General features: G+C 34.4%; 1 protein-coding gene across 4 annotated transcripts in view; it reads right to left on the bottom strand.

The window, feature by feature from the left end:
* The window catches only part of PPIG (peptidylprolyl isomerase G), a 48,301-nt gene that overhangs the window by 19,546 nt on the left and 4,593 nt on the right, over nt 1–24,162 (bottom strand). For all 4 annotated transcript variants that reach the window (XM_026492596.4, XM_026492599.4, XM_026492598.4 and 1 more), the window contains exons 2-9: nt 14,044–14,091; nt 13,653–13,730; nt 13,487–13,561; nt 12,827–12,934; nt 11,989–12,033; nt 10,809–10,896; nt 5,003–5,032; nt 4,773–4,912 (exon numbers count right to left, since the gene is read on the bottom strand). In XM_026492596.4, the coding sequence (XP_026348381.1) occupies nt 4,773–4,912; nt 5,003–5,032; nt 10,809–10,896; nt 11,989–12,033; nt 12,827–12,934; nt 13,487–13,561; nt 13,653–13,713 (547 nt within the window). In that variant the 5' untranslated portion in view covers nt 13,714–13,730; nt 14,044–14,091. The remainder of the gene's footprint in view (nt 1–4,772; nt 4,913–5,002; nt 5,033–10,808; nt 10,897–11,988; nt 12,034–12,826; nt 12,935–13,486; nt 13,562–13,652; nt 13,731–14,043; nt 14,092–24,162) is intronic.

Raw genomic sequence — 24,162 nt, 5'->3', positions numbered from 1 at the left:
TGGATCTATAGGGTATAATACTAAGTGAAATAAGTCAGTGAAAGACATATACCATATGATTTCAGTCTTGTGGAATTTAAGAAACAAAACAAACTTACCAAGAAAAAAGAGACAAACCAAAAAACCCCCTCCTTTTAAATAGAGAACAAACTGATACCAGAATGTGTATGTGTGTGGGGGGGGGGGGTGGGAGGTGAAATAGGTGAAAAGGATTAAGAGTACACCTATCATGATGACCATTGAGTAATGTACAGAATTGTTGAATCAGTATATTATACATCTGAAATTAAGAGAAGACTGTATGTTAATTACACTGGAATTAAAATCAATCAAATGGCTAAAGGAATTTCTCCAAAGAGAAAGGCAATAATAGAAGGTGGCCTGGAATTTCAGGAAGAAAAAATAGAAGGGGCAAAAGATAAGGGTAAAGGAATTGAATCAGTTCATATACTATATACAATTCTTAAATTAAAAGATGCTAGGGACACCTGGGTGGCTCAATTGGTTAAGCATCTGGCTCTTGGTTTCAACTCAGGTCATGATCCCAGGGTCCTGAAATGGAGCGTGGAGTCTGCTTGAAGATTCTCTCCCCCTGCCCTCCCCCCACTTGCACACTAAAAATAAATATATCTTAAAAAAAGATGCTAATATCAAACACCTTAGAGAAATGCCAATTAAAATTAGCTGGAAAAAAATCCCACCTATTATTAGGCTGACAAAGATTAAAGACTTTGACAATACATGGCTTTGCAAAGTATATAAGGGGAATTAATTTTCTTATATTCAATGGCAGTGTCTATCAAAATTACAAATGCATGGCCCCTGTAATCTATTAATTCCATTTTAGGAATTTGACCAAAATTCACATACATTTAGAATGATATACAAAATACAAAATGTGGGAATGAAAACTGATGGGTAGAGACTGGAAGGAGACTTTGTATTGACTATCCTTTCTGGCCTCTAAATGTTGAAGCAAATGAATATATTAAACACACTGTAGATACTGGGGTGTCTGGGTGGCTCAGTTAGTTAAGCAGCTTCCTTCACCTTACGTCAAGATCCTGGGGTCCTGGGATCAAGCCCCAAGTTAGGGTCCCTGCTTAGTGGGGAGTCTGCTTCTCCTTCTCCTTCCCCCAGTGCCCCCCACTCGTGCTCTCTCTTGCTCACTCCCAAATAAATAAAATCTTAAAAAATAAAAAAAAGTTAAAAATTGTAGATATTTTAAAACTTCCAAGTATGACAATAATGGTTTTCATCCTGCAAAATATCCTCCTATACTTGCTTAACCACTTACACATCATCTGTTCCAAAGTATCTGTAACAAATATGTAAGTATCCTTAAGATCAAATTAAACACTACTAAAAGCAAAATGACAAGGTAAGTTAAAAATCATAATGGATGAAGAGGAATTACGAAGAGTAACACTTTCAATTTTGGGGCCGTTCCTGGGTAATTTTTTTGGATTACGCAGTTTGCTTATCATAAGGTAAAAGAATTTCCCAAACCTATTCACGGACCTTTTTGAGGGCTGGGTAGGGTATAGTGTAATCTTACTAACTAGGTATTGACTTCAGTAGTATGATGTTAAGGGAAAAAAAAAAAAAAAGCATCTCCAGAACATTTTGCTTGTAAAAATCTCAGATAAAAAAATGCTGCCTTAGTCATTTTTATTTGAGATCTACAGATTTTATACCAATGAATTTCATGTGAAACCTTTATATTGCAGGATATTTTAGGGCACCATCAAATAAGATTAAAGAACAGAACAGAAATAAAGAACAGAACTACTCCTAAAATAGATCTCCATTAGATATTTTCATTTCATATTACTGGTCTCATTTTCTAAACAGTTTCTAACTTTAACATCCCACTATTTTCCAGTAAAAGTGCCATCACCACTGCTCCTAACTCCAGGTTAAGGGCAATGAATGGGATCTTATTGCTATACAAATGAGTCTCCTAAGTACAAGATTCACTAGCTGCTTCCCTTGCTCTGTTCTTTGTATATTGCCAGGCAATGTTTCCTACCACATATATGCAAAATTTCTGCTCACATAACTATTTATTGTTGCATTGCCACAACTCAGCACTTGTGTTTCTGTAATACAGCAATGGCCCTGTCTCTTGTTGAATGGTCAAAGTATACAGACCCCTATTTTAACAACTCCAGCGAACTCTGAAGAGACCATGACCTGAGGTCATGCCAACTCCTGAAAAACCAGTCCTTGACTAAGGTAGTGGTTTCATTCTCTGGTGGTTTGTGTTCTATCCTCCACTCTGTCCCATGACAGCCTCTACAGAAATGCTGTTTTTATTAGCCTCCAGTATTCCATTTCTGTATCTTTTGGAAGGTTCTTCTCCTTGACTGTGAACCTTCTCAGGCACATTCAACTAGCTACAAAAAAGCAGAATTTCCAATCTTGCAACAGCAAAGGGAGAAAGGCCCAAGAAGATTGCCCAGACTCACCAAGACCATATACAGGTGGGCCCAGACAGTCAGAATTCTTCAGAAGTCTTTTTGTTTTCTTTCAGGAAGTTAGAAAAAGAAAAGAAAGATTCTGTATTTATTTCTTTTTAAACTGGGGTGTAAATCTCTCAAACAAGGTTTTAAATATAATGATGATGAACACCACCGTGTCTCACAAAACTTTGTTTCCAATTTAAAACAGTAAGGAGGCCATCAAACTTATAAACTGGATGTGAGACCCAGCTCTGCCTAAAAAAAAGATTATATAGATACATGACAGAATCGATTCTGACACATGTTCTGAATGGTAACTAAAGGACTATAGGGTAACAGGTTCCAAACTGTGTGACCTTGAATATAAAGATCTTTTCGTATTTCCACAGTATGGTCCAGAACAGAATAGGCATGGAAGCTACGGCTCAAGACAATCTGACCTTTTCAGGAACTCCTGGGCAGACACTAATAAAGGGTCAAATGTCCCTCCCCCCACCAAACTGCTGAAACCGTTAAGGGCAAGGTATGCTTCCTTAGCACAGCAGGATGCCACATCAACTTTCAGCACAACTTCCTGGTCATAATGGCATAGACAAAATTAGCATTTACCTCTGTAAGTGAAAATACATTATAAAGACATAAATAATAACACACACAGAGTGACATTCATTCACTTTCTCATTCTTTCAGCAAATATTCAAACACTGACATTACCAAAAGAACCTTTACATCAAATTTAGTACAGAACCTATGATAACTGCTCATAGTTTAAAAGGTATATTTTTCATTACCTCAATTTCTTTCTAGATATATAAACCACAGTATACTTAACTTTTAAAAGCAGAGAACAGATCCAAACATAAGAGACCTTATAGACTACAAAATATAAGAAAAAAACCCCTAAGTTTTAGTAGAGAATAAAAGATAAAGATTTCCTAGATGATATCGGAAGAAGTAATGCCTTAAACGAAAATGTTCCAATTGTACTAACAACACCCTGAAGAATTAAGTATCAGTACCAGGGTCTAAAACTTGCAAATATTAACACAGATTGCTTTTTAGTTTTAAATTTTTTTTTTAAATGTAAGTTATTCAGTAACACCTCATTCTTTACTGGATCCTCACAAACACAAGGCATACATTATACCTGCTGTTTGTACATTTAGACAGATAGCCAGGCTCATGGACACCAAGAAGTTATATAAACACTCCCACTATGAGCTGCAGCATATTCCTGCAATGGTTTACAAGGTATATATTTGATATGACAGAGAAGAAAATGAAATCATCAGAATCAAAGTGGAATACAGAAACAGAAAATTAGAAACAAGCCTTCTCTAAGACCATCTTGGGTCTTTTTCAATTAAAACAAGACAAATGTGCACATTTCTAAATGATACAAAGAAATCAGTACACCTAAAACTTGAGAACAGAATGTTCTATTTATGGCAATTCTGAAAGGAATGTTAAAGACTTTAATGTGTTAGCAACACATAATAGAAAAAGCTCTCAATCTGGAGCCAGCAAGCTTGGGTTGGAAGCTTAGCTCCCTGATGTGGTAAATAACTTAGTCTCCTTGGCTATCTTCATCTGTAAAATGGGGGAAATACTGCAGGGTTATTCTGAGGATCAGAAAAGATTATAGATGACTCTCAGATTTGTTAAAAGTATTGGTATTATTATTCCCTCCACTAGTCAGAATGGGACAAACAGAGTCCATTTATTATTTTATTGTTTTCTCCGCAGGTAATCTTACCCTACACTTTTAGAATAACAGATCCAATATCCAATAAATGGTAGCAGTTACATATTTCACATATATAATATAACCACTTAAAATATTCACTTAAAGTTCTTACCATTCAGATAATATCATATCAAACTACTGATCATGTTAACTTCAAAAGTTCTGGTCTAAGAAGTTTCTCAAATATGCCAGATGCTTCTCAATCTCAGGAGTGCATGAAGGGAAAATAATTTATTTCCCAGTTTCGTAGTCTATGTTATTCTCTTCAATTGTCATCTTCCCCCTCGCTGTGTCTTTCTCTAGAAGAGTATTTATTTACCATGCTATTTAGACAACTACCGTTAAAAAACACAACAAAGTGGAAGAAGGATAAATCACAGCAAATAACAAGAAAATTAAGTGATTCCATGGTAAATGAACAAAGTATGAAGATAAAACCCATTTAAAAACAAATGCTTCATATTTATATTCACATTAGTATGAATTTCATGCCAATATTTAGAATGTCTCTGCTTGTTTTGCATGCATAAGAATTATCAGAAACATGTACTTGTTCTTACCTTTAGATTTGGGAATTAGCTCTCCACAACTGAGTATCCGCACCTCAGCAAATGGTTTGCTAGCTGCATCTGTTTTCTGGTTTTCTATCTCTCTCACAACTTCTTGACCAGATATCACTTGCCCAAAAACAACATGATGCCTAAAGAGTCAATTATAAGATGATCAGGTAACAGCTTTTAATTTTAACATTAATTTAAAATGGTCATAAATAAATTAAAATAATCTTTACCCATCTAAATGAGGAGTTGGCTTCGTTGTTCTTTGGAAGTCATCAGATAGAAGAATAAAAACAAAGTCAGAGAAAAACAAAGTTAGCATCTCTAAAAAGGAAAAGAAAATAACTGCATTGGAAACAAAGTTGCAAAGAAATCATATGCTATTTTAACATAATAGAATCTTATTACATTAACCTTAAGTAGAACAGAAATAATGCAAGATGCTTTTTACATAATGTATTTTCAAAAACTTATTCTGATCATAAAACAAGTACCTACTCATTGTTGAAAACTTACATGTAATTAAAGTTGACATTTTGGTGTCATTTCTATCCATCTATGTTTTTTGCATGTGACTGGGTTCTTACTGAATATTCATAGGTGTATAAAGTTCAATGATTGTATAATGTTCTATTGTATGGACAGACCATAATTTACAAAAGATTCTACCAGGTAATGGGTTTAACAATAGTGTTTTTCAGTCTTAACATTTTAAACAGTTAAAGCATAGGTCAACCCCTTATCCATGGTTTTGCTTTCCACTGTTTCAGTCACCCACAGTCAACTGCGGTCAATCACAGTCCAGAAGCAGAGAATCCTCCATCTCACATACTGTCAGTTCAATAGTAGCCTAATATTATGTCACAATGCCTGTTATTCACCTCACTTCATTTTTTTTTTTAATTTTATTTATTTGACAGAGAGAGCACAAGCACGGGGAGCGGCAGGGTGAGGGAGAGGGAGAAGCAGGTTCCCCGCTGAGCAGAAAGCCTGACGTGGGGCTTGATCCCAGGACCCCAGGATCATGACCTGAGCTGAATGCAGACGCTCAACTGACTGAGCCACACAGGTACCCCTCACCTCACTTCACCTCATTTCATCAAGTAGGCATTTTATCATCTCAAATCATCACAAGAAGGATGAGTACAGTAAAATATTTTCATGGAGACCACATTCACATAATCTTTGTTACAGTGTATTATTATAATTGTTTTATTTTATTACTATTGTTGTTAATCTCTTACTACCCCTAATTTATAAATTAAACTTTATCTGCAGTTTCAGGGGGTCCTGAAACGTACTCCCTGTGGATAATATTCATTCAGATGGCCCTCACACATGTTCTGTTGGACCAGAAAAGAAATGGGTCCTTACGGGGTTAATACTGCCAAGATTCAAAATTTTGGATACTTTCACATAAAAATCCAGATTTCAGAGCTTTTTTGGAAAGCTGGAAAGTGTGGCACCTGACGCAGGGCAATAATGGGTCAGACTGATTATCCCTGTCTTTTTAAGACAGGCATAATAGTTTAGATTCAAATAGCGTGCTTTATTTGCTTATGTTACTTGTCTAAGACCTAAAGACTTTTGAGCTTTTTATCCCTGATAAACAAGGAAACTTCACAATAAAGAAAGAGATCTGGATTAAAACTCTGGACAAAACTTGGGACGCCTGGGTGGCTCGGTTGGTTAAGTGTCATGATCCCAGGGTCCTGCTTCTTACTCTGCCGTTCCCCGTGCTTGTGCTGTCAAATAAATAAAATATTTAAAAAAAAAACCAACAAACTTTAGACCAAACTCAAAGCAAGCAAAAATTCCAACAAATGAAGTGATTTTTTAAATCTTTTTTTCCACCCCACACCAACCTTAAAGCTCTACAGTTAAGAAGACTGGTATTTGAGTAGCTATGCAGACATACTGCTGTTACAGACTGAAGATGGGCACTGTATATCATTTACTATTTTAAAGAATCTTATCAAAAAAGGCATTAGAAATTTGGAAGAAGGAACACAATTTAAGCTAACCTTTGGTTAAAGCCCACACAATACTAATGAAAAAAATTCAAACATGTATATGTATTTTTACAAGATCAGCTTACTTTTAAAACCACCTATTATTGTTTTGACTTTAACAGCTATGCTCAACTGAACTTGCTTAAATCATCTAGAGATGTAAAAGCCTATGTGTATACAACATATGTATTTGTATTACATATTACATTCAGTGTATATATATAATTTGCATCTAGATTTGCATCAATCTTCGCTTCACAGATATTGTATTTGCCAAGTTCACTTGCTCACTAGAATTTACTTGTAACACTTAAACCAATACTCTGTTTTCATGAGGTCATTCTCAGACTGGTGAAAGTATTGAGGAGGAGTAGAAAAACTACAACTTTCTTTTTTTTTAAAGATTTTTTATTTTATTTTATTTATTTGACAGAGATAGAGACAGCCAGCGAGAGAGGGAACACAAGCAGGGGGAGTGGGAGAGGAAAGAGCAGGCTTCCCAGTGAAGGAGCCTGATGTGGGGCTCGATCCCAGAACACCGGGATCACACCCTGAGCCGAAGACAGACGCTTAACGACCAAGCCACCCAGGTGCCCCAAAAACTACAACTCTTATATGGTGCTGACAGGAATGTAAAATGATGCAACCACTGTAGAAAACAGTTCAGTGGCTCCTCACAGAACTGTAGAATTACCATATGATCCAGCAATTCCACTTTTAGATATATTAAAACTGAGAAGGGATTCAAACTAATACAGGTATGCCAATGTTTACTGCAACACTATTTACAACAGCCAAAAAGTGGAAACAACCCAAATGTCCACCAACAGATGAATATGGATAAACTAAATGTGGTACATACATATAATAGAGTGATACTCAGCCGTAAAAAGGAACAAAATTCTGATACATCCAACAACATGGTTGAACCTTGAAAACGTGCTAAATGAAATAAGCTCGACACAGAAGGACAAATATTGTATCATTCTGCTTGTATATCTATAATAGGCAAGATCATAAAGACAGAAAATAGAGGTTACCAGGGACTGAGGGTAAAAAGAAATGGGTTAGTTTCTGGGACAACAAAATAGTTTTGGATACAGTGGTAACAGCTCCATGGTACTGTGAATATAATTAATACCATTAAATTATACACTTAAAAATGGTTAAAATGGCAAATTTTATATCATATACGTTGCCACAATAGAAAATAATCTAAGATTAAAAACTGAAGTTTTCTCCTTTAAAAACAACAGTAAAACACAGAAATTAAAGAAGGGCTACCTAGAAATTAAGAGAGAAGGAAAAAATCAACATATAGAGGGAAGATTCTGAAAATATACATGAAGGGTTATATGAACTTAGCAGAGAGGTTTTGGTTAGCACAGGAAGAATTTTTCTTATTAAAAAAAAAAGGAAAACAAATGATAATACTAAGTGTTGCTGAGAATCTAGTGACACTGGCACTTTGCGTATTGCTGATACGAGTACAGTAGCAATTTACATGGAAAGGCTTAAAAATGTATGAACAGGGGCACCTGGGTGGCTCAGTCGGTTAAACGTCTGCCTTCAGCTTGGGTCATGGTCCCAGGATTCTGGGATCAAGCCCTCCATCAGGTTCCCTGCACAGCAGGGGGAGGAAGGAGGGATCTGCTTCTCCCTCTTCTTCTGTCCCTCCTCCTTGCTTGTGTTCTCTCTCAAATAAGTAAAATCTTTTTAAAAAAATATGTAAACATTTCAGTAAGTAAACTCTTAGCAGCTTATGTAAAATAATTAAAAATGCATCAACAGGTACAACAATGTTCACTGCAGTTTGAAAACCAAGAAGCAAGTTAAATGTTTAAAAATTAGATAAATAAAGCATAATGCATTCAAACAATGGAGTCACATATAGCTATTAAAATGTTAATTAGTACTTAGTGATGTGCAGAGATTTATACTGTATCCAAAAGTTGATTATAGAGTATATGCAACATTTATCTATTTAGTTATTTAAGATTTTATTTATTTATTTGTCAGAGAGAGAGCACAAACAGGAGGAGCAGTAGGCTGAGGGAGAAGCAGGCTCCCCGCTGAGTGAGGAGCCTGATGCAGAACTCAATCCCAGGACCCTGCGATCATGACCTGAGCCGAAGGCAGACACTTAACCAACTAAGCCACCCAGACATCCCTATATGCAACATTTAGCTTATATTTTTATTGCGGAGAAAGATACCCTGGGGATGGGAATGTTTTTCTTCTTTCTGTGTTCTAATTTCTTCTACAACCAACATGATATAAATTGTTTTCATTTAAAAAATCAGAAAAACCCCCACATAGCTAATTGGTTGAATGAACTAGAATATATTCACACACTATCATGCAGCTGCAAAAACAAATGAAAAGGATCTCTATGAACTGATATGGAGTGATTTCCAGGATATACTGCTAAGTGAAAAGAGGAAAAAAATTGTATATAGTATATGCTATCTATCATGTAAAAAAGAAAGGAAAATAAGATATATACGTATCTGTGCTTATTTTTATAAAAAGAAATTCAGGAAGGGGTGCCTGTGTGGCTCAGTCGGTTAAGCATCTGCCTTCAGCTCAGGTTATGATCTCCAGGTCCTGGGATCCAGCGCTGCATTGGGCTCCCTGCTCAGTGGGGAGTCTGCTTCTCTCTTCCCACCTCCCCGCCGCCCCAACTCATTCTCTCTCTCAAATAAATAAATAAATAAATAATTCTTTAAAAAAATACAGGAAGATAAATCAGAATCTAATGAGGTTGGTTACTAAAATGGATGGGTGGGAACAGGATGAAAAAATGGGGAATGGCAATAGGGTGAAGAGTTACGTGGGAGTGATACTTTCAGAGGCATTCTTTTTTAATCACGTTTTATAAACAAACAAATATAAAACAAAAAAAGCAAAAAACAAATCAAAACAAGGTGAGAGAACAAAATATAATCCTAAACAAATGAACCTAACACATTGTGAGTCACAAAACCACGCAAAATTCACACCAAAATGTACTAATCCTAATCACTTTTAAAGTTAAACTACATACCCTCAATCTAAAACCAAAAATAACCATAAATAAACAGTAACTCTAGTTAGATTACTTTTCACAGTAGTATAGAACGGTGATTTTTTATTCTAGGATTCAGCAATGGGTAGAAACTTTGAAGATAGTGGGAGCCAAATTTCTCACTGTTGAAGAAGGGAGTTACAAATATGGAACAGTAAAACATTGGAATAATCCATATGGTGCTTACAGATTAAGTTCCTCCGAGAGTAGGAGAGTTTAAGGCTATTGAAGAGGAGAGGAAATCTGCATCCATAGGACATGATAAAAAACATGCACTGTTGACAAAAGCCCTGGTCAAAATTTTTTTGGGGGTCAGAAATGGAAAGCATTAAGAGTACTGACTTGGGGCTATAAACAAATTTTAGTGAGTACATGAATTCATAAATACAGAATCTTTGAATAATGAGGATCAATTGCATTTTACCCTTTGTAATCAAGTAATTTATAAGATACTCTGTAAATATCCTGTTTATTATTAAATTTACCCTCTAAAATAGATAATTCTTTCCTCAATCAATCATTACTGAGATGAATGCAAAACGGTGACTTTTCTATCATTCCTTTTACATTTATTAGCTGACATTCTACTAAGGAACAGCTTTTCCTTCTCCCTTGTTATTTATTCATTTATTATTCATACCTGTATGGGCTCCTGGATTTCTATTTTATTTGACAGTCTGATACTAACATTATTTATTTTGATGCTCAAATTGTGCTAATCTGGCCAGTGGGAACCTCACCCCTTCAGGCTGGCTCCCTGTGTCCTTTTGACAAGTCTTCATCATTTTGAAACTTCAGCAGTACAGTTCAATTTCCTTTCAACAATTTTGCTCTCTTCAACAATTCATTGTTCTCCTTTCTTCAAAAATTTTCCCCTTTATGCATCCCTTTATTAGTGATCAATGAGAAATGACACACCAAAAAAGGGATATTTTAAATGATCACGGCATAGATACTTACATGAAGAACTGTGAACCATTTGTATCCTTCCCTCTGTTGGCCATAGACAAGAGAAATTCTTTGTTGTGTTTAACAGCAAAACTCTCATCTATAGGAAAGCAAAGTTTTCGTTATATTACAGGTATAACCTCCAAAAAAATTTCATTTTCACTCTTCATCTCTTTTGTTCATATGTGCTCTTTAGCACCAGATAAAATTTAGATAAAAGTCAGGTTTAAAGAAGAGAAAATCAATTAACCAACTCCCTCTCCCATGTTTTTAGATTAAAATATTTTTAATTTTCAATCCCTTGCTATATATCCAAATACTATTATCAACCCACTTTCTTTCCATTTGCATTTGTCTATTATATTTTTGTGGAAAAAAACAACACAACTTTGATTATTCAAGCAAAAAATAAAATGTTCCTTAAAAAGCAAGAGAAAGAAACCAGATAGGATTCTTTTACATTTCATCTGTTTCATTTCTGAGCACAAAAAAGGCACATATACCATTTTAATACAGAGAGGCACTCATTAACTTAATCTCTGCCACAGCATCATTCATTGTAGAGTACATTGCCTTCCAATCTTGGATTATAATAGGAGAACAAGTGGAATGTGAAATAAAATTTCACTTAATCCCTAATGTGAAAGACGGGAAATATGAAATCATTTCCACATTCACATTTAGTCTTTCAAATGATCCTGACATCAACAAAAAATTCCAAAGAGAAAACTTAAAGTTGAGAAATACATTATTGCTAAAGTTTAATATATAAAAGAGATTTTTTTTAAAGTGCACAGAAAAATGGATCCACTAAACATGTGGATATTGTTACTATGAAATACTACTAAATCTCTTTTAATAAAAATTAAGATTAAGCTATAGAAGTTCCCATTCCAGCACTATAATTCTAAGAGTTCATTATAGATCATTGAAACCTTTCAAATAACATGATGTATTAATGTCCCTAAACACACAAAAAAATCCTACCTCTATAAAAAAATCTATCACATAAAATTTTTCACAAGAAAAATTAACTTTCAGATTCCCTGAATGTAGCTAGATATTCGTATACTGTTTAATAATCTTACTGATTCAATAGAGAAAAAATAAAATAGAGAAAACATTAAAAATACAATTTAAATGTAAAAAAATTAAATGTAAACATTGAAACATTAAAGGTAAACAGCTTTACCTTCAAAAAATCCTCCATAAATAGATTCCCCTCCTCGTCCATTTCCTAAGAATGAAAAACACAAGACTCTTGAACTCTCAAGACAATTATCTCCTCGAAGGTACCCCCTAAACAAAATACTTCTTACAAAGTAGGTGCTCAAATACTTCTAATCAAAACTACTCAAAGGTTCACAGCATATCATAAAAGATACTAATTTAAACTCAAATTCAAATAACTTTCTTTCCCCTTGAATACAGTAGCAAAAATGTGACAAAGACTATTAAGATATGAGGGAAAAAAGAACATTCAGATTCTAACGATTATGTAGACCTCTGAACAAAAATTAGATTTTTTTTCAAAGCCTCTTTAAAAATACAGTTTGTTTTTACAATTTAAAAGTATAGGTAAAAACTAGGGGCGCCAGGGTGGCTCAGTCGGTTAAGCATCTGCCTTAGGCTCAGGTCATGATCCCAGGGTCCAGGGATCCAGTCCCGCATTTGCCTCCTTGCTCAGTGGGAAGTCTGCATCTCCCTCTGCCTGCCGCTCCCCCTGCTTGTGCTCTCTCTCTGACAAATAAATAAAAATCTTTTAAAAAATAAAAAATAAAAGTATAGGTAAAAACTATATTGTAGTTAAGGATTACTAGTTCTGACAAGACCAAACACACATACTGATAGGTTACTAAGAGATGAATAGTATTTTTTTCCAGAAGCAAATTTCTGAAATTACTTAATGCATCAAAAGTAAAATTATTTATGTGCTTCCTTCTTTTTGTCTATTTGAGTATTTCTAGAGACTTGTCTAACTTAAAGATCTATGATACTTAACAAAGCTTACATGATTTTCAATGTCTTACCTTCACTGAAGTCACCACCTTGAACCATAAAATCTTTGACAACTCTGTGAAAAAGACAACTCTTATAATGTAATGGCTTCTGAGTTGATTTCCCTGTACCCTTTTCACCTACAGAGAAGAAAAATTAGTAGGCCATTTAGTAGAAAGGAAATCAAGGAAGCAGTTTTAAAGCAAAATTAATGATGAAAACTTTTTCCTGTAAAATACACGTCTTTTAAACTATGTAGATGTCTTTAAAGTATAAAATTTTCACTCCCCTCTGGAATTTTTTAAAAAATTCATTTAAAAACCATCCAAGTTTTTCTGGAGAGTGTAGAAATTTGGAAATCAATCTCGGATAAAAGCCCATTGCAAGTAGTATTTCTAAAAATTACTCTCACAGGATGCCTGGGTGGCTCAGTCGGTTAAGCATCCAACTCTTGGTTGGCTCAGGTCGTGATCTCAGGGTCATGGGACTGACCCCTGTTGGGCTCTGCTGCTTAAGATTCTCTCTCTCGCCCCACCCTCCGCCCCGGCTCACGCTCTAAATAAATAAATATTACTTTCACATCTTGGTCAATGGTACATAATCTGTATGAAGAAAATTAAAATATGTTAAATAAAAAAATTAAAACCATAGTCAAAGGGGACTACTATTAGGCCAACTAAATGTCAACAAACCTGTACAAAGACAACGAAAGTTCTCGCATGTTTTGGGGCATACATCAGAAAATAATTCAAAGACAACTCTTCCAGCTGAAAAAGAAGGAAGCTCATTTACCCTTTACTAATTTAAAACATTAAATATGCATTTATAAATGTTACATGGGAACATTAATTTTCTTACCAGGTTGATTATTAATGGCAATGTCAAAAAAACATCGAGGGCGCTGAACCTTTATTCCCATGGCTCCAATACTTCAATCTATGAATACAATACAGTTTCAGGCAAACAGACCAGAACAGCAAAAATTTCTTACAAATTTCTAGGGGAAAAAATCCTGGAACACAAACTAGAAATGTAGTTTGAACTTATTTTGATATTTACTTCCATGACATAAATAACATGGATTTTTTTTTTTTAGAGATTAGATTGCATTTTGTGAAAGAGAAAAGACATAAAAGAAAAACCTTAGCCATAATATAATAAAAATTCTACTTTAACCACTGAATATAGATTGCCACCCAAACAGAAAATTGTATTAAGTGTGTGTGATTAGAGAACTCAAGCAGATTACCTTTAAACAGAGAAAAATCAAGGGCAGACTAATCCAATCCTTTCGCTCCTTGAAAACAAAAAGGAGAGTTTTGATTAAAATGCTTATAAAAAGAAAAGCATTAAAATTCCTAAAAAATACCAAAAATAAACCATCAAGGAAGAAAGTGGCATATTTTAACAATAATAATAGATGGCAGCTTTCCATTCCAAGTAAAATCATTACATATGAGGCTATTTTCTGATCATGCACAAGAAAGAGCCTTTACTAATATGCTAGTGTAGACACAAAAAATACCAACAGGTGAGATACTCAGTATAAACACTTTTATGTTCATAGCAGATAGCTATTATTTAACATTGTTTTGCTAAGGCATTTACTTGAAGGACTTAAGACATTTCAATCATGATATGGTGGGAAATGACAGGGTAAGGTGAAAAGCAAAAGTAAGTACTTAGTTTAAATAGCATCCAAAATTATGGACTATAAAAAGTTTCATCTGCTCAGAATAGAGACTGAAATGTACATGCTTTTCTGAAAATTATCATATCTAAGTTGGTAGCTCTGTAAGCAGTGTGATATTTTAGGCCTAGTGAAGTTGTGAAAAATCTATATTCTCCATCCTAAACGGATTCCTCTCTTTACCAATTTTTAGAGGTTTCTGTAGATTCACTGTAGATTGTAAGAAATAATATGATAGTATGTACTTTACCCAGTTTCCTCCAATGGTAACATTTTAGAAAACGGTTATATAACAGCACAACTGTAGTATAAAAACCAGAACAATGTTGATACAATCCTTTATCTCACATTTCCCGGTTTTACTGGCACTCACCTGCATGCTTGTGTATTTATTAGTTCTACACAATTTCATCACACATGTAGGTTTATATATTACCATCCTTATCAATTTTACACTACCCACAAACTACAAATCAGGACACTCAATTTTGCCCAAATCGCCAGCAATTTGAAAAATGCAGGTATGTACTCATTCATTTAATGTTGGTTATGTGAATTAGGGATTAAATGACATAAAAGATATATTGCATTCAAATTCAGCCCAAGTGTTGGTATATTCACTTTTGGCACTGCGTGAGAAAAGGGGGAAAAATACCATTTTCTCATGACTTCTCCATTTTTGATTTCTAATAGATATGATGGATACTAGAATTTGTTTCACAGAAAACATAAGCAAAAACCTAAACTTTCAATCCTCCACTAGCCTAGACTTCTGAAAACAAAAAAACTTCGCAATTTTAGTATCTTGCCAAGTTTGCCGCATTGTTTTTACTTGTATAGAATCTCAATTCCTGCACACTTGAAATTGAGACTATGTTGAATCTGTAAATCTGAGGAAACTTTCTTAAAAATATTGTACCTTATTATCCTTTATCTTTTTTTTTTTTTAAAGATTTTATTTATTTATTTGACAGAGATAGAGACAGCCAGCGAGAGAGGGAACACAAGCAGGGGGAGTGGGAGAGGAAGAAGCAGGCTCATAGCGGAAGAGCCTGATGTGGGATTCGATCCCATAACGCCAGGATCACGCCCTGAGCCGAAGGCAGATGCTTAACCACTGTGCCACCCAGGCGCCCCTATCCTTTATCTTTTAAATAATTTTTGTAGGCCTTCTTAAATTCTTCAGTCTTGGGGGTAGAGGAAGAAAAGATAAAGTTTAACGATTCATTTTCCCCTGAAAAAAAACTATATAGGTACTTATTTAACCACAATACCCCAGGTGGAAATTTCTATTCTTACATGAGTACTATACTATACTACTCTTAAAATGAATAGTATAGTATAGATAATACTGTCCCAAACATACCAGATTGTTTGTTATTACAGTTTATTTCCTACATACAGTACTGTGTTCTTGAAAACAAACTCCCAATTTGAAAACCAGGCATATGTTGGGTGCCTGGGTGGCTCAGTCAGTTAAGCATCTGCCTTTGGCTCAGGTCATGATCCCTAGGGTCCTGGGCTTCTGCTCAGCGGGGAGTCTGCTTCTCCCTCTACACCACCCCCACCTTGATATCTCTCAAATAAATAAATAAAATCTTAAAACAAAACCAGGCATAATTTATGATTGGTCAGAAAAATCTCTAATTACCCACAACCTTTTAGACACAATCTTTGATAACTGTCTGAGTTTCTCAATTCTAGGGCACAATGTAAAAAGCCTATAGCTCTGGTACTTTGAAATTGCAATGAATACCACTACAAATTCATGGAGTTATGAGCACAAGTGGAAGCTACCAGGATAGTGTTTTGTTTTGTTTCGTTTTTTAAATCTGAGAGCTGCTTACCTGGGTGAATTCACTTTGGGAAAACTGAGCTACACTTAGATTTTATGTAGGTTTCGGTACACTCTATTGTACTTCAATAAAAAGTTTACTTTACTAAAAATAATAAATCTGAAACAAAACTTTACTTCTCTACCCCCACTTCTCTCAAAACTTAGTAAATATTATCACTGTCCAAATTCGTCAAGGCTGAAAACTTGGATTCATCTTTGGTTGCATTCTCCTTCATAGCCATTATCCAAACCATTAATAAGTCAGTTTGGCACTGACTTAATTCTAGCTTAAAAAAAAAGTTCTCACCATCTTTACCATTATTATCATTTCTTATCTGGAATACTGCAATAGCTTCCTAATTGGTTTCTCTACTTTTACTTAGTCCTCTATTATCTATTCTCCATAGAATAACCTGAGTGGAGTGACCCTTTAAAAGTACAATTTACCACTTCATTCCTCTGCCTAATATTTTCTAACGTATATCACATTTAATCAGAATGTCTTTCCACGGATTTTAAGAACCTAAACCAGCGCTGTCCAACAGAAATATGAGCCACATTTATAGTTTTTAAATTTTTAGTAGCCACATTTAAAAAAAAAGAAACAGGTTAATTTAAGTAATATATTTTATTCAACTCAGTATGTCCAAAATATTACTTCAACAAATAATCAACATAAAAATGTGATAATGAGATATTTCCCATTCTTTTTTGGGTACTAAGTCTTAGAAATCCAGTGTTTATCAACTCAAAATAGCCATATTTCAAGTGCTCAACAATAACTACATGTGGCTCACAGCTACCGTACTGGATAGCACAGCTTTAAATATTTTAGCCCCTACTGACCTCTACAACTTCATCTAACATTCTCCTCAAATTTGCTTTAGACACACATGTTCCAGCTGTTCTTCAAGCATTCCAGGCTGCCTGGGTGGCTCAGTTGGTTAAGCATTTGCCTTCGGCTCAGGTCATGATCCCAGGGTCCTGTCAAGCCCCACGTCTGGCTCCCAGTTCAGTTGGGAGCCTGCTTCTCCCTCTCCCTCTGTCCCTCCTCCCTGCTTGTGCTCTCTCTCTGTCCAATAAATAAATAAATCTTAAAAACAAAAACCAAACATCCCAAAACCTAGCCCTTCATCAGGTCTTCCACATGTTGTCTCCTTCGTGTGGGATGCTCTTACCCCAGATCTTCACTTGGTTCGTTCCCTCACTTAATTTAAGTCACTGCTGAAGTATCCTCTCCACAAAGAAACCATCCCTGACCAGTTACATTCAAAGGAGCAGCCCCTGTCCTCCAAAACTTTATATCCCCTTACCTGCTTTATTTTTCTTCCCTGCACTTATTGATAATTTATTATAAATTCGAGTTTTTGTATCTATACTTCTTATTGAATATAAGCTCCATGATGTGATAAACCTTTTCAGTTTTGCTCCCCTCTTAATTCCTAGTGCCTCAAACAGTGCTTGGCTATGGTAAGAAACTGGTATTTAATAAATACATGAATACACACAAAAGGGTAGGCATGTGTGAGAACACAGTTTTGTAACACTGTAACAACAACAAAAAGGAAACATCCAAAATATCCCACAATGAGAGAACAGCTGAATAAATTCTGGTATATACATGCTATTTAATATTATATACCAGTTTAAAAAGTCTACATAACTCTATCCAAAAGCCTATTACTTAGTTGAAAAGAAAAAAAAAGCAATTTGCACCTAAGTATTGTGTTTACACTCTAAAATCATACTCTACTTCTACAAAGAGTTACATAGCAAAACTGACAGCACTCAGCTGAGGCACTTGGGAGTAGGGATAGCAGTCAGTTGGAGTCTTTAGCTTTAAATATAAGGTTTGAATTTTTGCACTGAGAAAATATTCATGCATTAGTTTCCCAATTTAAAACTAATAAAATTTAAAGATATATCTGTATATTGAAATAAAATAGTAGGAAATACATGATAATACTCAGAGCCTATCTCTAAATTAAAGGGTCATAAGCGATTTTTTTTTAGTTTCTCATTTCCCAAGTTTTCTACAGACCTGTAAAAGAAACTATTCAAAAGAGCACTCAAGTTTTCATGTATTTTTTAAGTGTCTCACTTTCATGACTATTACTGCTGTTTAAAATTTAAATCTAGAAGATCTTAGGAAGTTATTTTTCTTTTCCACAAAACTGTGTACTCCTCCCCCAATGGAAACTAGGAAAAGTACGTGTGAATATTTATCCAAACTGGATATTAAATAATTTTTCAGGTTCATGAATGAATGAATGAATAAATAAAGGAAATAAACACATTTGTCTTCATGAAGAAATTTATTATTCCTATTTGTCAGAAGTAAATTAGAAAGTAGAAAACAGGGGCACCTGGGTGGCTCAGTTGGTTAAGCCTCCGACTCCTGGTTTTGGTTCAGATCATGATCTCAGTGTCATGACATCAAGCCCCATGGGACTCTGTGCTCAGCAAGGAGTCTGCTTGAGATTCTCTTTCTTCCTCTCCCTCTGCCCCTCCCCCCACGCGCACTCGCACATGCACACATTTTCTCTCAAGTGAATAAATCTTAAAAAAAAAAAAGTAAGTAAAAAATGGGAAAATATTTTCAACAAACGTGATGTGTTCATTTTTTACTGTAGAACAGTACTTAGGAATGGGGTGCCAGAAAGACTCTTCACTGACTAGGACCATCCTAACTCACTGCAGAACATTAATACCTGTGGCCCTATTTAAATATCAGCACATATGACAACCAGAAAACCTCTCAATGTCATTCTGCCCCCACCTTTGAGAACCAATACTATAGGGACTGTGCACCAAACAATTAAAAGCCACAAAATCACCCAAGGGAACATTAACAATTTATAAAAAGTGAAATTAAAAATATAAACCACATTAACAGTTTTGGTAAGCAACTTGGCATTACAAACCAACAACTCTGAATATATTCATATTCATTCTAACTTTTAACACTTTAGTAATTCAGTATCTTGGAATCTCTCTGAAGCCAATCATTTTAAGTGAAATATTCTTTGATTTTGGTTTCATAGTAATTAGAAACAACCTATATGCCCAACGTAACAATTAAGTAAATTAAGAAATATTAATATGATGATCTATTACACTGTTTATGAAAATGCAATTTTTAAAAATATGTAAAAAATGTTAAACGAAAAACATACGGTTAGAATGATTTTAAGTATAAAAAATTTGGGGCACCTGGCTGGTTCAGTTAGAAGAGCATGTGATCTCGGAGTCATGAGTTTGAGCCCCATGCTGGATTACTAAAAACATAAACTTAAAAAAAAAACCCTCAAATCTACCCTTTACCTTAAAAAAATTCAGTAACTGAAGTGCTTTTTATAATAGTAAATAAAGAACAAACCAGTTGAGCAGTAACAGAAATTGGTTAAATAAATGATTCTCTCATGAAATGGATATTCATTTAGTCACTGGAAATCATATTCTTACATGTTGAAATCAGAGATAACATTTTTCACCTAACAAAAATAAATACTGACCTCATACATTGTTGCCAACAGTAAAGGGGTAAATTGATACAATCCTTTGCCAATTTGACAACATACACTATTATAAGTGCATTAAATATCCTTTTTATTTAAAAAAAATTTATTTATTTATTTGACAGAGAGAGACACAGCCAGCAAGAGAGGGAACACAAGCAGGGGGAGTGGGAGAGGAAGCAGCAGGCTCCCAGCAGAGAAGCCCGATGTGGGGCTCAATCCCAGGACTCAGGGATCACGCCCTGGGCCGAAGGCAGATGTTTAACGACTGAGCCACCCAGGCGCCCCCCCATTAAATACCCTTTGACTCAGTAACCCACATTAGAAATTTTATACATATCCCACACATTTGCAAAATAAGGTATGTACAAGGTTATTCAAGGTACCATTGTTTCTGTGGTTAAAAGACTGTAAATATAAATGTCCATAAAGGACAGATTACATAAATCATATTACATCCACACAATGTACAAGGCTATAAAAAGGAATGAGAAAGCAGTTTATGTACTGCTTGAAGTTTAAATTTTGTTTAGTTTAAAAAAACTAAAAAGCAAGGTACAGATATGTGTATGGCATGCATTCTTTGTATATTTTTCAAAGAAGTAAAAAAAATACATATATATGTTTGCTTGTCTAATACAGAGGCAGCAGGTGGGAGAATGTGTGGCTGGGGAGGATGGGTAAGAAGGTGGGGTTTTTTTGTTTGTTTATTTTTTACTGTATAACCAACCTTCTATATCTTTTCAGTTTTATACCACATAAACATATTATTAAAAGTTACTACAAAAAATAAAATGCAAAAGAAAAATTATCAAAGACTACTCACGGATGAGATACTAAGTGAAAAAAGCTAGTAAAAATTCCCAACTTTACACATAAGAGATACATGTTAAAAAGAGGAGATGAAACCATTATGCTGAAGACTTATCTGTACCACCATGTTCAGTGCAGCATTATTTACAACAGCCAAGACATGGAGACAACCTAAGTGTCCATCAACAGATGAATGGATTAAGAAAATGTGGTATATTTACATATAGGATAGGATACTATTCGGTCATAAAAAAACAAGGAAATCTTGCAATTTGCAACAACATGGATGGACCTGGAGGGCGCTAAGCTAAGTGAAGTCAGACAGAGAAAGACAAATACTGTATCATCTCACATATATGTAGAATCCAGGAAAAAAAGGTAAATAAAAAATACGTATGTATACACACACACCCTGCCCAAACTCACAGAAAAAGAAATCAGATTTTTAGGTACCAGAGCTGGGGAGAGAAGGTAGAGGAATTGAATAAAGATGATCAAAAGATACAAACCTCCAGCTGTAAGTATGTACTGGGGATGTAATGAACAATGTGATGGCTATAGTTAACTGCTGTATGGTATATCGGAAAGCTGCTAAGCGAATAAATCCTTAAAATTTTCATCAAAAGAAAAAAACATTTTCTTCCTTGCACCTATATCAGACGATGGATGTTAACAAAACTTATTTTCGTAATCATTTTCCAAAACACGTTAAATCATATGCTGTACACTTTAAACTTATACTGTGTAATATGTCAGTTACATTTCAATGTAAGTGAAAGATAGGATTTGCACCAAAATACTGAGACTAATTATAAATTACGCAGCATTATTTACAATAGCCAAGACATGGAAGCAACCTAAGTGTCCACTGATGGATGAATGAATAAAGAAAATGTGATATGTGTGCACACTCACATAAGAATATCATTCAGCCACAAAAAGAAGGAAATCCTGCAGTGCCTGGGTGGCTCAGTCAGCTGGGTGTCTGACTTTTGGTTTCAGCTATGGTGATGGTCTCAGAGTCTTGAGATGGAGCCCCAGGTCGGGCTCCACTCTCTTGAGATTCTTTCCCTCTCCCTCTCCACCCTCCTCTCTAAAATAAAGAAATAAAATCTTAAAAAAAAAAAAAAAAAAAAAAAAAAAAAAAGGAAATCCTATCATTTATGACACGTATGGACCTTGAGGACATTATACTAAGTGAAATAAGTTAGAGAAAGACAAATACCATATGATCTTACTTGTATGTACAATCTCAAAAAAACCAAAAACTAAACAAAAAACCTAAATTCATTTTAGGTCCTGGGGATGTGATGTACAGCATGCTGACTATAGTTAATAGCACTAGACTGTATATTTGAACGTTGCTAAGAGAGAAGATCTTAAAAGCTCTCATCACAAGAAAATATTTGAAACTATGTGAGGTGATGATTAGATTTAACATGACCATTTTGCAATATTTACAAATATCAAATCATCATGTTGTACCTGAAATATAATATCAATTATATCCCCCCAAATGAATAAAAAAGAAGCCACCCCCAAAGATTTACACCAAAATATTAACACTGATTCTATTTAGGCCATGAATTTAAGGATAATTTTTATGTTTTTGTTTTCCAAATTTTCTTCAACAGATACTAAGTTTATAATCACGAATATTTTTAAAGAAACACTAAGGGATGCTTGGGTGGCTCAGTTGGTTAAGCATCTGCCTTCAGCTCATGTCATGATCCCAGGGACTAGGATCAAGTCCCCCATGGGGCTCCTTGCTCTGCGGGGAGTCTGCTTCTCCCTCTGCTTGCCACTCCCCCTGCTTGTCTGCTCTCTCTCTCTGACAAATAAATAAATAAAATCTTTAAAAAAAATTAAAAAAAAACACTAATAAAATGAGATAATGTTTTGCTTATCAAAATAGTAAAGATCTTTTAAAAGACTAATTCCCAAAACAGTATGCAGCTCCTCTGGAAATAATACGTGAAACTCTTAATTAAGTGTTTACACCTTAAACTGGTTTTCACCTTAAACCAGTAAAATTCACATACTAGGAATCTCTTGTAAGAAACTACCCTTTTAGACAGCCTTCACGTATAAAGTTAGCTATCTTAGTGCTCTTTTTAGGAATATACAATCAGAAGCAATGTAGTCAATATTACAAAAAATGGTTAAATCATGGTCTCCAGTTGAACAAAATAGTTGTTAAAGTAATGCTATAAACATGAGTAACTTGGAAAATGCTTATAAATTGTTTAAAAAAAGATACAAAACAGTATATGCATAAGCATTATAATCAACTACTTCTAAACCTCAAATTTAAAGATTTATAAAAAGAAAAAAAAAAGTCATTATTGTGTTGGTTGTTAAGACCAAGACAGTTTTTGCCTTACTGTACTTTATTCTTTTAATAAATATAATTGGATTATAAAGAAAAAACTCATAATTAAAAATATATATAATCTTCTAAGATTATAACATACATGCTTATAAATGATTACATTCAGGTTATACCATATAAGGATACTTTTCATAGGAATAGATTAAAATTAGTTTTCCTGAAGTAAATAAAAATGCCTTAAATTCAAGAAAGATGACAGCAATTATTAAAAGCACTACAGAAATCTCAAGTACGTAAATGTTCTTGTTATAGCTAATGAAAAACAATGATGACAAAAAAGATGGCTTAACACTATGTCTCTAATATTACTGAAATCAGATTTTGCCTAATCAGGAATATAGCACATAGTATTTCCTCTATAATTATGATTTCCTGGTATTACTCAATAATACCTAAAATCAAACATGAGAGAAACATCTGATCAATTTTTCACGTTTTTCAAGAAAAAGTAAACAGAAAATAATACTGAGATATACCAAAGATACAATTCAGGGAAAAATCAACTCTATGCAATTGTCAATAAAATAATACATGAGCTTCCTAATAGTATATAATGAAAGCTTGCAGAATAGTAGACTGCTTTGTTGAAAATCTGTTTAACCTAAGTGAGTTGCAGCTATTTCCATAAAATCCAGATATTAATTTTTCTTGAAAAACAAGCAAAAATAATGTGCTCCATTTCTGTACAGCAATCAACATGGTCTGCCTCCAACTACAGCCTATTAGCGGTTACTATTTACTATCTACTTGACCTCATGAACTCATTTCACCTGCCTGACTCCTTCAGAAATTTGATACTTAACCTCACCTACTTTTTTCATAATGAAAATACTTTTTACATAATAAAGCTAACAGACTCACTGAAAAAGTTAGATCATATAAAAATGCCTAAAATCCTGATACTTAAGCTTTAACTTTTAAAATGTTCATGTATATTCTTTTTTCTAAGCAGAAAGAAATACAGTTGTTTTCAATGTTTACCAACATCATAGTTTTGTATGTCAATATGTAAATAATATTTTAAAACAGTAAATGCTAGGATGTGTAAACTTCTGTAACAAATATATTTCATAAAAATGTAAGAGGTAACAAATTCATATGTAAAAAGTTTAATCTTG

This window comes from Ursus arctos, unplaced genomic scaffold (assembly GCF_023065955.2).
Source record: "Ursus arctos isolate Adak ecotype North America unplaced genomic scaffold, UrsArc2.0 scaffold_1, whole genome shotgun sequence".
NCBI lineage: Eukaryota > Metazoa > Chordata > Mammalia > Carnivora > Ursidae > Ursus > Ursus arctos.
Note: the sequence above shows the minus strand (reverse complement) of the source record. Positions and strands in the feature narration are given on the sequence as shown.